At 37.2% G+C, this 17409-nt stretch overlaps 1 protein-coding gene across 2 annotated transcripts; it reads left to right on the forward strand.

Annotated features, from left to right (window-relative positions):
- The first annotated feature begins 4106 nt into the window (after nucleotides 1–4106).
- Nucleotides 4107–15748, forward strand: LOC132190675 (uncharacterized). Of its 2 annotated transcripts, none has more exons than XM_059605718.1 (18): nucleotides 4107–4415; nucleotides 4554–4700; nucleotides 4823–4913; nucleotides 5020–5138; nucleotides 5691–5881; nucleotides 5996–6206; nucleotides 6861–7101; nucleotides 7384–7850; nucleotides 8578–8680; nucleotides 9023–9225; nucleotides 9362–9708; nucleotides 9918–10014; nucleotides 10096–10314; nucleotides 11029–11268; nucleotides 13532–13741; nucleotides 14048–14317; nucleotides 14418–14624; nucleotides 15148–15748. In XM_059605718.1, the coding sequence occupies exons 1-18, from the start codon at nucleotides 4278–4280 to the stop codon at nucleotides 15304–15306; spliced, it is 3660 nt and encodes a 1219-aa protein (XP_059461701.1). In that variant the 5' UTR covers nucleotides 4107–4277; the 3' UTR covers nucleotides 15307–15748. The 2 variants fall into 2 exon arrangements, with proteins under 2 accessions (XP_059461701.1, XP_059461708.1); XM_059605725.1 differs by having other exon boundaries at nucleotides 9026–9225.
- Nucleotides 15749–17409: the final 1661 nt, after the last annotated feature.

Below are 17409 nucleotides of genomic sequence, written 5' to 3' on the forward strand. Positions count from 1 at the left end.
TCTCTTTCATGCACCGACGCGTGGAGCGCCCTGCGCAGTGGCCAATGACTGCAGCCTTCCTCCGTTCCTCCTCACGGTCGCAGACTTCTTCTGTCCCTCTCCAGCATCCCCTCGGCAACCACTGCTGGTGCGTGAGGGCTTCCTTCCTCGTGTTTGGCCCTCGGCATTTGTGTAGGGTTTGGCCGCCTTCACCCGCTGTAAGAGCACTAGCAGAAGATGCCCTATATGCCATTTCCTTCCCTATGTTTAAGGAAAATTTAAAAAAAAAAAAAAAAAAAAAAAACACCACAAAAACACACCTACATCAAAAGCCCTATATTTAACGTACACCAAAGGGTATCTAAAGTGTTTCCCAATGCATTAGAAAATACTGTAGATACCCAATGTTTTATTAAATTATAAACAAATCATTCTCTCTCCTCTCTCCTCTCTCCTCTCTCCTCTCTCCTTCACATGTCCTAACAATTCTCTTTCCCCTCTCATTGGTTGCAATAATAAAAAGAAATAATATTTAATTCATATAGGAAAAAATAAGGGAATTTATAGTGAAATGTTTTTTTATAGGGAATCAAAAAGTAATTTTATTCCCTAAATTGAGGGGAAATGGTTGGGAAGCTGCTGCTAGTGCTCTAACGCTCCCAAAATTGACATTGGCCAGCCTGGCAAGGTTACTGGCAATTACCCCACGTAAACCAACTGGAAGTTAAATGAGGAATCGCCCATCTAAGCATTATAAGAGTTAATGCATAGGAAGGTGAAATAAATCCAAAAAAAAAACTATAAACATTACAGTACAATTATATTCCTCAAATAAAGACATGGAACAACTAATCAATAATAAAAGACAAACCTGATAACTGTATGAAGAATCTTAATATAAAAGGTGTGGTAGCAATCGCTCCACTCGTGGATCTTAGTGACAAACTCCCTAAAAAGGGTAATAACAGTGTGAGTCTAACGACTTAGTAAGTAAAACTCATAATTAGGTATAACATGAGCTCATTATTAAGCATAAATAAATGTGTAGTTTTGGTAGACATTTAAAAGAGGACTTGTCTTCGTTAATACACCTTTGAAAATATCATTTAGTTTGATAAATGGTGGTGTACTCCCGACAGCAATCGCTCAAATATTTTAATGTAGAAAAACTAGTGCTTTATAGGTCATAACTCTCATGTATGATCTACCTGAGATATTACCCCTTCTCAACAGGATTGGAGCTGTCTTGAGGGATCTGTAATACAATGACGGTGCCCCGGCCATTGTACGCTACCGTCCACCACTAGTGGTGTAACACCCCGGTCCCATATTTGAACAATGAGAAGAAGCCCACATAGAGTGGGTGGTGTATAAAGATAGTCATAGGTGCTAAATCCCACATTGCCTAGTTACTAAGTGAAACTGGGCTTTATAATGAATTCTAGGGAAGCTCCAAATTGACTAATCATTTTGGGGTGATAGCGTAGATGTGGCTAGCGCTTTTCTCTGGACCATTACATATAGTCTCAGAGCCATAGCTCAGCCTGAGATGGGGGGAGCGTGCACAAGCCCCATGAGGTTCGCCAGCGAGAACGCTGAGTCCTAAGAGGAGGTGATTGTGACGTCCCACATTGCCTGGGCATGGAAAAGATGATCTGTTTATATGGAATATGCTCTCTCTAAATGGTATGAGGCCTTTTAGGGGTAAACCCAATAACAAAACCGTACGGGCTTGGCCCAAAGCGAACAATATCATACCACTTGGAGCAGGGGTGTTACAATTGGTATCAGAGCCACCTAGTAACGTCAGGTCATGTGATACTGGAGCATTGCACAACATGGCCCTGACGAGGACATCAGGAATTTAAGAGGGGGAGTTTGTAATACTCCGGTCCCATATTGGGAAGATGAGAAGAAGCCCACATAGAATGGATGGTTTATAAAGATAGTCACGGGTGCTGAATCCCACATTGCCTAGTTACTAGGTGAAACTGGGCTTTATAATGAATTCTAGGGAAGCTCCAAATTGACTAGTCCTTTTGGGGTGATAGCGTAGATGTGGCTAGCTCTTTTCCCTGCACCATTACATATGGTATCAGAGCCATAGCTCAGCCTGAGATGGGGGGAGCGTGCACAAGCCCCATGAGATTCGCCAGCGAGGACGCTGAGTCCTAAGAGGGAGTGATTGTGACGTCCCACATTGCCTGGGTATGGAAAAGATGATGTGTTTATATGAAATATACTCTCTCTAAATGGTATGAGGCCTTTTAGGGGTAAACCCAATAATAAAACCGTGCGGGCTTGGCCCAAAGCGGACAATATCATACCACTTGGAGCAGGGGTGTTACAAGTGGCACGACCGAGTCTGACCTCGGGTGGCCCACACCACTAATGATGTTCGTCCTGTAGTGACCAACCATTAGGGAATGGTTGTGCCGGTTAAGAAAACCATTGGATCCAAAGCCCCCCCCCCCCACACACACATTTGACATAGAATGAAGTCTATATAGTAAGCCCATAGCCATTATTCCGCATGTATTAGTGTACCACATCATACAATGCATCATATCAACTAGTTATTAAAGCAGTTACCAAGTTATTACAGAAATGTGAACATGCTCATATCATACGCATGATCAGTCAACTGACATATCCTACGTTTTTAAGGAAAGTGTTCGTGAGTGATTACTTACCTCATACGCTCGCTCGAGTCTTCCGACATCACGAATCCCTGCTATTACGAAACATGCCCTATCGTTATAAGTAATACTAGATAACTCTACGAGGTTCCATCTAACTAAAAAGGACTGCTAACACCTTTGGTCCACATTTTGGGCTAAGGGAGTGTGACCCGCTCTCTGGACGAGCATTCGTTCCCTAGGGCGAGCGTTCGGCCAGGGAGCTAAGGTTTGGCCAGAAGCCCTTAAAATGGGTCATAGGCTTCTCTCTGAAGATATGGGTTGGTACTTCTATTTCTAGGTTCTAAAATAAACATGCATATCACAAGAAAACGCAACACAAGAAATCAAAGAGGTGTTTAAAAGCCTTTGAAAACATTTCTCTTTCTTTTTAAGAAATAAACACATCGAAGTGGTCCTGGGCGAGCGCTCGTCTAGTGAAGGTGGTCTTGGGCTTTTGCTTGCTAAAAGACCCTAGAGGCTTGGGCTCATTAAGGAAGGTCTAGGGTTTACTGCTTGTGTTGGTTCAGAAGATTAATAACTTGTTGAGTAAGGAGTTAAAACTCTTTTTAGAACAATTTAAAAAGTCGGGGTATTACACCCGCCTTCGCTTGTGCTGTTGTCCCTTTATTGTATTTGTTGTCTTTTTATTTTTCCATGTAATTTTCTATTCTCTGTGTTTTTTTTTTTTTTTTGGCTAGATCCTTGATTTGACCTTCTTTTCTATTTTTGACAGAGATTTTCCTCTCTTTTCCAACAATTGATGGTCAGCCTTATTCTTCTTTTCCGGCTATTGATGGCAGTGTCAGCAACCCTTTGGGGTTTTGTTACGTTTATAGAGCGTTGCCATATATAACAACCTATTTTGGCCGTTTTGGTTCACTTGATGAACCGGGTCATTTATTTGACCCATTCCCGACTGTTACTAGAATTTCTCTGCCCTTTTTGTTTGTATTCTTGTAATTTCCCCTTTCCCTTCTCACTACATTGAATAGGAAAAAAAAAAAAACCCACAAAAAAATATAAAAATAATTAATAGTAAAGCCAAAAACATAACATCTTCAATAGTACATTTTTATGGACAATAATTTTTTTCTAAACTTTTTTCAATTTAGCTTATAAACTTTTTTTTTTTTAAGAACACATACTTTTTTAATAACATACAAAAAATGCACATCCTTTTTTAATAATTTTTCCTACAATTTTATTAATAATATTAAAAAAATATGTACTTTTTACATGCTTTACATAAAATATAATATATATATATATATAAAATTTTATCTTTTAGCATTCACCAATACAAAAGTATTGGTGAAAACTGAAAAGTACCAAAAAGCAAAAAAGAAAAAGAAAAAAAAGAGTCCATATATGAAATATCAAAAGAATAGGGTATTTACATAAAAGACCCCTAAGAAAAACCTCAGCATCAACTCTCTCAAGTCTTAACACATTGCCGCCATAGCCGTAGCTCGCAGATACGAAACAAAACCCTCAACCCTAACCCCTATTTCTCTCCAGCGCTTTTGCTTTAGATAAAGTGGGAACCTCAATTGCTCTCCCATTCTGATCATTCCAACAAGTGCTTTCCTCTGCTAGGGTTGACCTTCTTAAGCAACCATGGCTTTAGATAGCACCGGCACTGAGCAGTCGCACAAGGCGCATCGATCTCGCCAGGCCGGTCCCAAGAAGAAGGCAAAATCCGATAAGCAGAAGAAGAAGAATATTTCCGAGAACGATAAGAAACAAAACCCTAAGGTTCCATTAGCTTATTATTATTATTTTTTTTATTAGCTTAATTCCTTATTTGTAATCCTTTTCAACGAGCATTGACAATTTGTAAATTTTATCAAATTTGAATAAATATGTATATATGTATATGTGGTGTATGTATAGGCATTTGCTTTTAGTTCGTCGGTGAAGGCGAAGCGATTACAGTCGCGGTCGGTCGAGAAAGAGCAGCGAAGGCTTCATGTGCCGGTGATCGATCGCTCTTACGGTGAACCAGCGCCATTTGTTGTCGTGGTGCATGGACCTCCCAAGGTATTTGATCAATCTGTTGCATAATTGTTAAATTTATAGGTGTTTTTGCTAGTTTCTAAGTCATAGTTGTTGGAAGCTTTGGGAGATGATGCTTTTGTTGTGGTTGTGTCGTGGGTTTGCAGGTTGGGAAGTCGCTTCTAATAAAGTCTCTTATAAAGCATTATACAAAACATAACATGCCTGAGGTTCGAGGCCCAATTACCATTGTATCAGGTTTATACTTTTTTCTTCTATCCCAAATCATATAGTTAATTAAATATAAAATAGAAAAAAGGAAATTAAGAATTTAGTTATAGAGCGGTTGATGTAATGTGTTTAGGTAAGCAAAGGCGCGTACAGTTTGTGGAGTGCCCGAACGATATCAATGGCATGATCGATGCAGCAAAGTTTGCCGATCTGGCTTTGCTTCTTATAGATGGAAGTTATGGTTTCGAAATGGTGAGATATTATTTTTAAGTTTGTGAATATTTGCTTCATGGTGTACTTTTACCAACTTGAATCCATGGAGGATTATAAATTGGTTATTTAAATAGATGCAAGGTTTGAGCTGCCTATGAATAAACCACAAGATTTATTTCTTTTTGTTGATATTTTTATAAGAAAACATCACGGTTTTGGCTTTTGATGATTTTAATCCATTTTATTTAATGGTTTGCACCAGGTATATCTAAATTGAGTGATCGATTTAATTTGTGGGACTGACTATGCATGCTAATAATTTGTTGTAGGTTCTGCTCAGTTCTGCTGATGTTTGTTACATAATTTGTTGTTTTCCCTGTATTAAGGGATGATATCTGTGTGGTGGGAATGCGTACATGGGTCCGGGGTTTATCCTTAAAAACTGGGTACACGAAGTGTTCCTACCTTGGGGGGTCCCGTCATAAAAGTGTATATATATATATATATCAGGCTGCTCATATTTTCAATCTATCTAATATGAAAAAGATTTAGGATTTTGATTCATATGCCTTTTTTTCAATTCCTTTACAGGAAACTTTTGAATTCCTGAATATATTACAAGTTCATGGGTTCCCAAAGGTTATGGGAGTGCTTACTCATCTTGATAAGTTCAAGGATGTGAAGAAACTGAAGAAAACAAAACAGCGTCTCAAGCATCGTTTCTGGACTGAAATATATGATGGTGCAAAATTGTTTTATTTATCTGGACTAATTCATGGGAAGTAAGTGACTATTTAGATACCCCTGTTTTGAAGCATACATGCACTGCTGTGTTAACAGATACGCTATTTATTTCAAAGGTTTATTTTTTCTTAATTTCCACCCTGAATGAACAGGTACGCTAAGCGTGAAATTCACAATCTTGCACGGTTTATCTCTGTAATGAAATTTCATCCTTTGTCTTGGCGAGCTTCTCATCCTTATATTTTGGTAGATCGTTTTGAAGATGTTACTCCTGCTGAGCGAGTGCGTATGGATAAAAAATGTGATAGAAATGTCACTCTTTATGGTTATTTGCGAGGTTGTAATATGAAGAAGGGGACTAAGGTATGTGTTCTAAGAGAATTTATCTTAATTGAAATTTGAAATTTACATTTATTTTACTCCTCTTTAATATAAGCAAAGAGGACCAGGTTCCTCTATTCTTCAAACGCAAGGGTCCTGTAATGGTCTTCTGGAGTTATAGATGTTAGCTAACATCTTGAAGGGTTAGTCACTGGTGGTTGCTGTACTTACTTATCAAAAAAAGATGTTAGCTAACATCTTGAAGGGTTAATCACTGGTGGTTGCTGTACCTTTTACCAAGACCTGATATTAATGTAGCTTACAGCAGTGTAGACCAGTTCATTGTGGAAATGAAGGGTTTTTTTTTTGTTTCCTCCACACAATCAATTATATAGAAAGAGAGGCAACCCTGGATTTTTCTAGACAATTGAATCTGTGATATGCCAAAGTTATGCCTATTGCACTATTATATTGCCTCTCTCTTTCTCCCTTTTATATGTTCACACCCTAATATTTTTTATATTTGAATAAAATTTAGAAAGCTGTAGAGTAATGCTTATGCATTGAGGATTGTTTCTTGCCTCTTAGAAAAACAATACGCCTTGAATGTTTCAAAAATATAATTGATATATGCTGTCATCTTGCCATATCTTCTTGAATTATCTATTTTGATCTAATATAGGGTTCGTGAATCAGGTGCATATTGCTGGTGTGGGTGATTTCAGTGTAGCTGGTGTTACAGGGTTAGCTGATCCTTGTCCTTTACCATCAGCTGCAAAAAAGAAAGGGCTGCGTGATAAAGAAAAATTGTTTTATGCACCCATGTCTGGACTTGGGGATCTTCTCTATGACAAGGATGCTGTCTATATAAACATAAATGACCACTTTGTTCAGTTTTCTAAAGTTGATGATGAAAATGGGGGATTGAAACACAAAGGTTTTCATTTGTTTCCATATGCTTGCAATTTTTTCTTTGGTGAATCTTTAATTTGTGTTCATTTGGCATTAGCTTTTCAGTACACTTTTCAAGACTCCATTTCCTGTTTGTTATTATGGCTTTTCTATGTTTTCAATGATATTCCCTTTTTCATTTATATGTTTTAGTTATGATGAATTAAATGATATTGCCTGGGTGGAAAAATGTATATTAGGCAAAATTCTCTCCCTTTTTGCTGCAGCCATCATTTTCTTTGCTCAGTGTGCGTTCTTGTCATAACAGGAAAGGACCCAGATGTGGGTGAGGTTTTGGTGAAATCTCTTCAGAACACAAAATACTCAATTGATGAGAAGTTAGAAAAGAGCTTCATTAGCCTTTTTGGCCGAAAGCCTAATATGTTGTCAGAGGCTCAAAATGATGCAAAAGATGATCATGAAACTGTAGAGCAGGTTCGTGAAATAGAGCCTTCAGAAAGAGATCATTCTGGGGAAGAAATTGAAGCTGATGAATCTGATGAAGAAAGTGATGGTGATGCGGTGGATGGTTTGGAATCTTCAGATCAAGATCAAGGCATCCAGAAAGATGCAATGATAAAAAGCAAAGGTAGTGGCTCTGAAGAAGAGAATGCCTATGCATTAAAGCAGCAATCTCCTCGTAAAGATCACTTGCAGGAACATGTTGAGTACCATGGTGGAAGATTAAGGCGAAAGGCTTTCTTTGGAAACGATGTTGATCATGACAATTTGAAGGTAAATGACGCTGGTAACCATTATATGTTGAGCAGAATCTTCTTCTGAATAGTGAATGTGTAAAAAAAAACCTTTTATTTTTGTTTTTAATCCTTGTTCTGCATATAATACTCGTTTATGCTTTCATGCATCATTGGCTTTAAAAAAAGAGTGTGGAAAGAATTAGTGTGCATAATTTTGTGATATTAGCTCATACTGGCCAAGTAATCTTGATTGTTCAGTGAAATTACTTTTTCTGCAGTGTGCTTGAATATGTGTAGAGCCTACCTAAGTCATGATGGAAATGATTTCATCTTTTGGTACCTTTTCCACATCTAAACCTGATGTTGTTGGAGAGGGTTGTGTGGTAGTCCTTAGAGTGCAGCAGTGTCAAAGATGGTTCAGTTCTGCCTTTTGTCGTGTCTTTTAAGGGAAAGAAATGATAGAAGTTTTGAGATCGCAAGAGGATGGCAGCAAAACTAAAATCTTTATTTTTCAAAACTCTTTACCCTTGGATAGCTGCTTTAGATTTTAATTTGCTTAGTTTTCGTGATTTTTTTACTCTTTCTAGCTAAATGTATCTTTTGTATATTTCATAAGTACTTGGGTTGCGCGTTTTGTTCTTTTAATGATATTTCGATTACATATAAAAAAACATTTGTTGAAAATGACAGCACTTTGTTTGTAATATCAAACTTTTACTGTTTTGTTTGTAACCATCATGCTTTTTACATGTACTTAATTATAGGATTCAGATGAAGAGAATGAAGCCAGTGACGATAACGCAGACAATCATGCATCCTCTGGTTCAGATTTTTCAGAGGAAGATGGAGAGGATCATGAAACAGATGGTACTTTTTTTTTCTCTCCCTTTTTGACTCAATTGTGCATAATGTTGTTATGTTGTAGCTTTCTTCTTCTCCTCCTTTATTTATTTATTTATTTTTTTTTTTGAGTGTTCTTATTTGGTCATAAGTTGTACTCCTGCTTTAGAAATGGATGTGATGCACAGATTATGTTCCATTTGAAGCCAATTTAAAATTGCTGTTAAATATAGTTCAAGTTAATGGTTCTTGTAGAATAATTTTCTCCGTCAATTTTATTTATTGACTTCAGCAAGTTGTTAAATCAAAATAATTTCCTTATGAACCTGTCATTCTGTTTCTAACTTTTATTCTCAATTTTTCTCAAAGAAGACGACATGGGAAACATTTCAAAGTGGAAAGAGTCTTTGATGGAAAGAACTGTCTTGAGGCAAAATACTAATCTTATGCAACTTGTATATGGGAAAGCGACATCAACATCTACTACAACTCTGAATGAAGCGCAGGATAGTAGTGACAATGAAGAAAGTGATGGAGAAGACTTCTTTAAGCCTAAAGGAGAAGGGAAAAAGGTCCGTCCATGAACTGCTTTATCAGTGGGCAATAGTTGTGTGTGTGTTTTTTCGTCTTCTTCTTAATTTTCCATTTGTTTGGGAACGAGGTTCTTTCTATTATCTGAGATGCTTCTTGATGGTCTGTTTGTTGCAGAATCTAAGAGAAGGATTTGATGACGGAAATGTGAATGCTGAAGACTGTTCCAAGTTTACCAATTATGAAAATCTGAAAAACTGGAAAGAGGAAGAGCTTATTCAGAGTATTCGTGACCGTTTTGTAACTGGTGACTGGGAAAAAGCTAAAAGCGGCAGTGAAATCCCGGAAGCCAACACTGAAGATGATGATGCTGTCTATGGCGACTTTGAAGATTTAGAAGGGGAGGAAAATGAGAGGCATCCAACAGATGATATTGGCAATGATGCAATCCAAAAGGAAGATGACTTGGCAGCTGAAGAGCGAAGGCTTAAAAAGCTTGCTCTCCGTGCAAAGTTTGATGCACAATATCCTTTTAACATAATGCATTTTCATTATTCTTAATTTGTGATCTCCCCACGCCCTCCTCCTCCTCATCAACCCAATCCAAAGAAAGTAATTTTTTTTTTCCCTTTTTTATTCTCATTGTCATTCTGCATGTAGGTGAACAAAATTTTATTTCTATATGTACAAAAGCATTATGAAATTGCTTTTTGTGACCTTAATTATGATCTACATTAGACGGATCTGACTCACTAGATGAGGAAGTTGATAAAAAGGATGGAGCCAAGTTTCATCGAAGTCAAGCTAATGAAAGTAGTTATTTTGACAAGGTAGATCTTCTGTCTGATACTTGAATATAGTTGCCTGTAAGTGAAAGGTATTGAGTGGTAAATCATGCATGATTCCTGCAGTTGAAGGAGGAGATTGAACTCCGTAAACAAATGAATATATCTGAACTCAACGATCTTGATGACTCCACACGAATAGAGATAGAAGGCTTTCGGACGGGAACTTACCTGAGATTGGAGGTTCATGATGTTCCTTGTGAGATGGTTGACTATTTTGATCCGTGCCATCCTATTTTGGTTGGAGGCATTGGTCTTGGGGAGGAAAATGCTGGATACATGCAGGTAGAATGCACTAAATAGTTTATTTTGTTTTACTTCTGCTTCTGCTATTTCCTGAGTTTTATGTTCTCTGCCTAGTAGTAAACCTACCACCTAGTTCATAAATGCAGTTGCATTACGTCCTCTGAAACTGGTGCTTTTGCTGGAACCTTTGTTTCTGAAGTGAAGATCTTTGGCAAAGCAGAATGGCTCTATTGACTGGGGGGGAAATTGTTTTAATGAATTAGCATTCAATTATAATGCAAATGACTTGTTATTTGCTTGGAACTTACAAATGCCATTAAAAAACTCAACAAAAAGCTACCTCTGTCAAGGCCAACATGATGCATTTTGATATAAAAGACATACAATCAGGACCCAGCAAGGCAAAATATATCAACTTTTGAGAAAGAACAATATCAGGACTTAGCAAGGAAAATTTATTATAAAACAACATTATTGGTTTTAATTTTTTTATTTAATTAAACAATAAGATCTAAGAAAAGAATGGTTATTAAATCTCACACTTATTAGTCAACTCATTTATTTAGTTTTTCTCTTTGTTATCTATCTGGTTAGCTTATTTATTTCACTAAGGCTTATATATGTGCTTTCTGAATTTATTGGATATTTTAGCCACACCTGGAATTCTGTAACAGTGATGATAACTTTTCTCATTTAACCTGTTAATTGGCAAATCTTGATGTCATAAGATGTTTTGTTTCTTTTTATTTCCAGGCCAGGTTAAAGCGGCACAGATGGCACAAGAAAGTCCTGAAGAATAGAGATCCCATAATTGTTTCAATTGGATGGAGGCGTTACCAAACTATGCCTGTTTATGCCACTGAGGATCAGAATGGAAGGCATCGCATGCTTAAGTACACTCATGAACACATGCATTGCCTTGCCATGTTCTGGGGCCCTCTTGCCCCTCCTAATACTGGGGTGGTTGCTGTTCAGAATCTCTCAAACAATCAAGTAAGATTTTTTTTTCCCTTCTGTCAATTTTTCTTAGAAGTCTTTTCAAAATGTTGGATTGAGAGAGGGCAAGTCTGATAGCTTTTCATCTTAAGACTTTTGGTTCTTTACAGCATGGTTTAATGCTAGAGTTAAAATAGTTCAAATTTTTTGTGCTTTTTTATTTTCTTGTATAGTGAGAGGAAGTGGGGTTAAAACATTCCTAATGTGATATAAACATTGCAGCTTTCTCAAGAACCTTATAAAGACACTGGTGATTCTGTTATGAGAAAAGGGGAAGCCATTGTTCTGCACATTGGCGTTGATTTTCTTATGAACATACTCCAGTAAATTTTTTTTATTGGACAAAACACCTGGCTATAAACAATGCTTCAAAGAATCTGAACAATCCAGAAATTGTGTGATATCAAACAGTAATTTTATACCCAAATTTCTTATATATAATATGGTTCAAAAGGCTGTTATAGGTGTATTCTTAAGATCTGGATAGGATATATTCACTGCAAATTATAAGTGCATAGAATATTATGGGCAAATTTGGAAGCCTGTATGGAAGATATTATGAAAATCACGTTATTGACCTTAGGCTGCATTAAAAGCTAATATTTACATAAATACCTTATTAATTCTGACAACTTCAAATGAAAAAGATAATGAAATTTATGTAGGTAGAGGTAAAAGTTTTCCCCTGCTAAGTTTTAACCTTAAGATTTGAGGCTTGGCACCCAAGTCTTAAAAGTCTGGGGAGAGGTTTTATCTCTAAAAGTGTAAAATGGTGATGTATATGTAATTTAATATTGGTGATGTGTATTGGCTCACTCTCATGAAACTTGTGAAAGGTAGCTAAACAACCAAAACTTGCCATTTGTTGTATGAAACTATGCCCATCTCTGCCCTGGTGCTCACTGGGGTGCTTTTGAACCTCAAATTTGGTTTGAAATCCTGGCAATAACAGTACATATAACAACTTGACATTGGGCACTGAACTGTGAGTGGAGACCAAACCCTTTCAACCAAAACTGCACAAAGCTTAAGCCTAGAAATATAGTTATTGAATTTTTTGCAAGCTGAAATTGATCTGGACAACATTGCTATGATCCTGTTCTACTGGCTGTAGAGTCTGAATTGTTCGCGTAAACTAAGGCAAGAAAAGTGGTGAAAAGTGATGCTTTGTACCACTTTCTCTCCTTAGTTGCATTTAGGTTCCTCTGTTGTCTTTTTTTTTTTTTTTCTTTTTTTTTTCAGTAGTACTGATTTGTTGGTACGTTTTAGAGGTTTTAAGTTAATAGAAAGTGATTTAGTCACATTAGGACCTCATTGTTTGACATTAGATCAGATTACATTGCCCTTATTTCTCTTTATAGTACTCCTTATCCTTGGAAGAGTATTTGGCTGAATAAACTACCCTTGAGAGTAGCCTTTTTTGCTTAGTCGATCGCACTAGGGAAGATCCTCTCTATGGACAACCTAAACCCTAAAGCATATCATTGTGGTTGATTGATGCTGCATGTGTAAGAAGAGTGGGGAATCAAATTCTTCTGCTCCATTGTGAGATTGACAATGCTCTTTGGAATGCTATTTTCAACAATGTAGGGCTGGCTTGGGTTATTCCTAGTTGAGTGGTGACTGACCTCTTCGCATGCTGGAAAGGGCAAGTTGGTAGGCTTCATTTTGATGCAATATGGAAGATGATACCGTCCTGTCTTATGTGGTGTCTTTGGAGGGAAAGAAATTATCAAAACTTTGAGGATCTTGAGCAGACAACAGTGGAATTAGAGGCTTTTTCTTTTTAAGACACTTTACCATTGGGCTGCTATCTTTGATTTTAATATTTCTATCTATCAAGCTTCTCTAGAGCTTTTTTCATCTTTTAATTAGGTGTCTCTCTTGTATACGTCCTTTGTACTTAGGTTGCACCTTTGCTTTTTAATATTACTTGTGATTACTTACTAAAAAAAAGGACCCCATTGTTAGACAATAAGCACTTTTTGCATAAACGCCAATTTGCCACTTATGCAAAAAATGTTGTGGGTGCCATTCTGCACTTTTGTGAAAAGTGCCAACAGACAGACTCCTAATTATTCCATAATGCATCATATTTTAATCACATTCCACTCCTCTTCTTTTAGATGCACTAAACTACAGTTTGACTATCTGTCATGTTAGTGCATAATCCCCTCCCCCCCCCTCCCCAAGTTTCTTTTATTGTTTTTCGCTTCCAAACTATCCCTTGCCCCTGAGCAGCTTTCATTTGGTCTGTCAGGCTCAATTTAGGATAACTGCAACTGCAGTTGTGCTCGAGTTCAATCATGCAGCTCGGATAGTGAAGAAAATCAAGCTGGTTGGTTACCCCTGCAAGATCTTCAAGAAAACTGCACTTATCAAGGATATGTTTACTTCAGATCTTGAAATTGCTCGGTTTGAAGGTGCAGCTGTTCGAACTGTCAGCGGGATCCGGGGCCAGGTTAAGAAGGTATGCTTGTTTAACGAGAAACTTGTATTCGTATTTTTCATTCTGAATTTGTCTACTTTGATTGTTCTGGTTACATCTTGCTTGTTGCCATGTGGTTTTGCCTTTTACATTGGACAGTTAAAATTTTAACCTTTATTTAATTTTTAGTGGAAAGTATTTTATGGTAACAATGATCACACATCATTATAAGGATGGAATCCTCATAATTGGTAGTCTGGGCATACAAACATACCAACTTAAAAAGGTATAAGCATGTCTCTTCTTCTACCTGTGAAGCCTGATTTAAGGTATCTGAGATTTGCGCAGGCTGCAAAAGAAGAGATAGGTAACCAACCAAAACAGAAGGGAGGACAACCTAGAGAAGGGATTGCAAGGTGTACCTTTGAGGATAAGATCAAGATGAGTGACATTGTTTTCTTGCGTGCATGGACTCAAGTGGAAGTTCCTCACTTTTACAATCCATTATCGACGGCCTTACAACCTCGTGATCAGACCTGGCTAGGAATGAAAACCGTAGCTGAATTGAGGAGAGAACACAATCTTCCCATTCCTATTAACAAGGATTCACTCTACAAGGTAAGATCTGATGTTAGGCCATAGTTTTGTTCCTTTATTTTGGCTCAAAAGCACTGTTTTGGTATTTGCTGTTTTATTAATTAGATTTTTGTATCAATAGCCAATTGAAAGAAAGCCAAAGAAGTTCAACCCATTGGTGGTTCCCAAGCAATTGCGGGCAGCTCTCCCATTTGCATCAAAGCCCAAGGATATACCTGCTCGGAAACGGCCACTTCTTGAAAATAGAAGACCAGCTGTTGTCATGGAGCCCCATGAGCGAAAAGTCCATGCTCTTGTTCAACATCTTCAATTGATTAGAAATGAGAAGGTATTCGCATTTAGACTGAAATACTGTATTTATTTGACATATTTGAAAATCCAGACCAAAATGTTATATTTAATGGTCAAATCTGCTGGAAATTCAAAATGTCCTTTGATTGAAAGACTGATTTTTTTTCGGGGGTGTGGGGGGGTTCAAAACTGCCTTCGGGCAGATAAGTAAAAGAGACAAGGGGGAGAGGGAAGGAGTTTGGATTTCAAAAATCAAATTACTACATTAGTTATCAATTTATGTTGAAAGCTTATTCACTTTAAGCAACTGGACTACAGATTCTTGTCAATTTGATTGTTGAGATTGTGATCCCCCAATCCTTTTTGATAGTAATGTCTTACTTAGCCTGTAGTTTTGTTTGTTATAGTGGATGATAGTTTTTCTCTCAACAGTGAATGATGAGGCTATCTGCCATTAGAAGTGACAATTTCTCCTAGGATGATTGGAAGTTTTTTGTGTTCGCTTAATAGCTTTGCTCAAATAAAATAAAAAATTCACTTAATAACTTTGCCTTTTGCAGATGAAGAAGCGAAAGCTTAAGGAAGAGAAGAGGAGGAAAGAAGTTGAGGTGGAGAAAGCCAAAGATGAGCTGGTGTCGAAAAAGCGCCGGAGAGAAGAAAGGCGTGAGAGATATCGGGAGCAAGATAAACTAAAGAAGAAGATTCGGAGAAATGCATAGGCGTGATGCTCTCTTTGCCGAAATGGTTCACATAGCATTTGTGTTGGGCTGCAGGCAAATCAGGTTTATGTTGTCCCAAAAGTATAAAGCATGTTGCATCTGACTTGCATAGCGTATCTCAAGACAGCCTTGACATCAACCTCCCGCAAAACTTGGTGGTGTCTCACGATGGATGATCCTGGTTATAGCAATTTTGGCAGGCCGATACCAAGCGCAGGAAAATTTTCACTTGCCTCGAGACTTTCTGTTGCTGTTGTGTTTGGTTTTGCCTGTGTATTTCAATTGTTTATTAATTTCCTGTGATGTTTATAATATGTTTCAAGCTTTTGAGTGCATTGGAGAGTAGTAATTGCAAACACAGCCAATTGGATTGTACTTCTTAGAGTCGTTTTTGGTAAGTTGTAAGAGTATTACAAACTCTACTTGGAGCACTCCTGAACAATTTCTTGAGCATTATCATAAATTAAACAGCTGCAAAATTACTGCTAGTAATTTCCACCAATTAACCCGGGCTTCGAGAAGTTGATTTTCTATTGATAGTGATAAACGCAGGGAGGATATCTACATATGTGGTTGGCAAGAATAATTGAAGCTTTTTGGAAACATCACATGTTTATTGTTAGCATGATTTAAAACTTTGAACTTGTGGAAAAATAGATTCTAAAATCTACAGTGAGAAAAAGCTCTCCCTTGGCAAAAAATAACTCTCCTTTACCTCTCACAAGTTTACAATTCGGATCCATATGAGTATCAACACGTCAAACACCTAACAATCCATTTTTTTCCTCGAGGATATCAAATACGTACTTCCTTTGAGATAAGATTGATGTCTGTCTTTAACCTTGCAACCTCAAATCCTAAGAAGTGCCGAAGTTTACCCAGATCTTTAGTGTAAAACCACTGATGTAAAAGTTGTTTCAGTCTGGTAATTCAATATGTAATATTCCAGTGAAATCAATTAACTGGTAATTGACTCCATGGTTCACCTTCCAGCCTTATTCCACGGGAAACAAAATTCAGGAATCTGCAGCAAAAGACTTTGACTAAGGGACAAAGATAGTAATAATTTAAAACCACAATCATAATAACTAGGATGAAACTTAAAGCATCATAGCATAGATAGACTTCCAAGTACCAAGGTCAAAAACTAGTCATCAAAATATAATACAGATCATTTCTAATTGTTCTTAATGAAATTAAAGCCTATGCTTGACCAAATGTAACATAAAGATAATCTTAATCATTTTCTGAAGAATAGTTCCACCAGCATCCCACATTGACTTGAGCCAAATGGGGTCCAAGTCTTCAACAATGACTTTAATCAAGTCCCTCACTACCACCAGATGGTTCCCCGAATCCATCTCATGCTAGACTAGCTAAAATAGCGCAGATATACATATGAAGGGAAAAAATAAGGGTAAATCTGATAACTTAATGAGTAAAAATGCACATGACGTACATGTCATTAGATGATGAACTCAGTTGTTTATAATTCACATGCAACATTATGAGGTGACAGTTTATCATGATTGCAATATAAATATAATATATGTTGTAGTATGAGAATCACGTTATAATTCAAACTGTATGGTTTACTCGAGATATTACTCATTTGCAACAGGATTGACGCTGTCTTGAGAGGCCTGTAATACAATACCGGTGCCCCGGGTATTGCACACTACCATCCATAATACTAATAGCCTGATTGAGTCCGACCTCGAGCGGCTCACGCTACTAATGATGTACGTTCTGTAGTGACCCACCAATCAAACATAACTGCGCCAGTCACAAAATAACTATTAGATCCAAGGCCCATATTATATACACACATTTGACCATATAGTTAACTTGTATAGTAAGCCCATGGCCGTTATCCAGCACATACCGGTGTACCATGTCATACGATACAATTAGTCTTGCTAATCTTTTATATGCATGCTCTTACAAATCTCACCATGTTCATTATTTTGCTTAATCAACACATGTTTTCATAAAATATAGTTCATAATATATCAAAATGTATTTTGTGAGAGTTATAAGGATGAATGTTTGGTACCCATAAAATAGTCGTGCAATGCAGGAAAAATAACAAGTATTCATGTG

The sequence above is a fragment of the Corylus avellana genome, chromosome ca1 (assembly GCF_901000735.1).
Source record: "Corylus avellana chromosome ca1, CavTom2PMs-1.0".
Taxonomy (NCBI): Eukaryota; Viridiplantae; Streptophyta; class Magnoliopsida; order Fagales; family Betulaceae; genus Corylus; species Corylus avellana.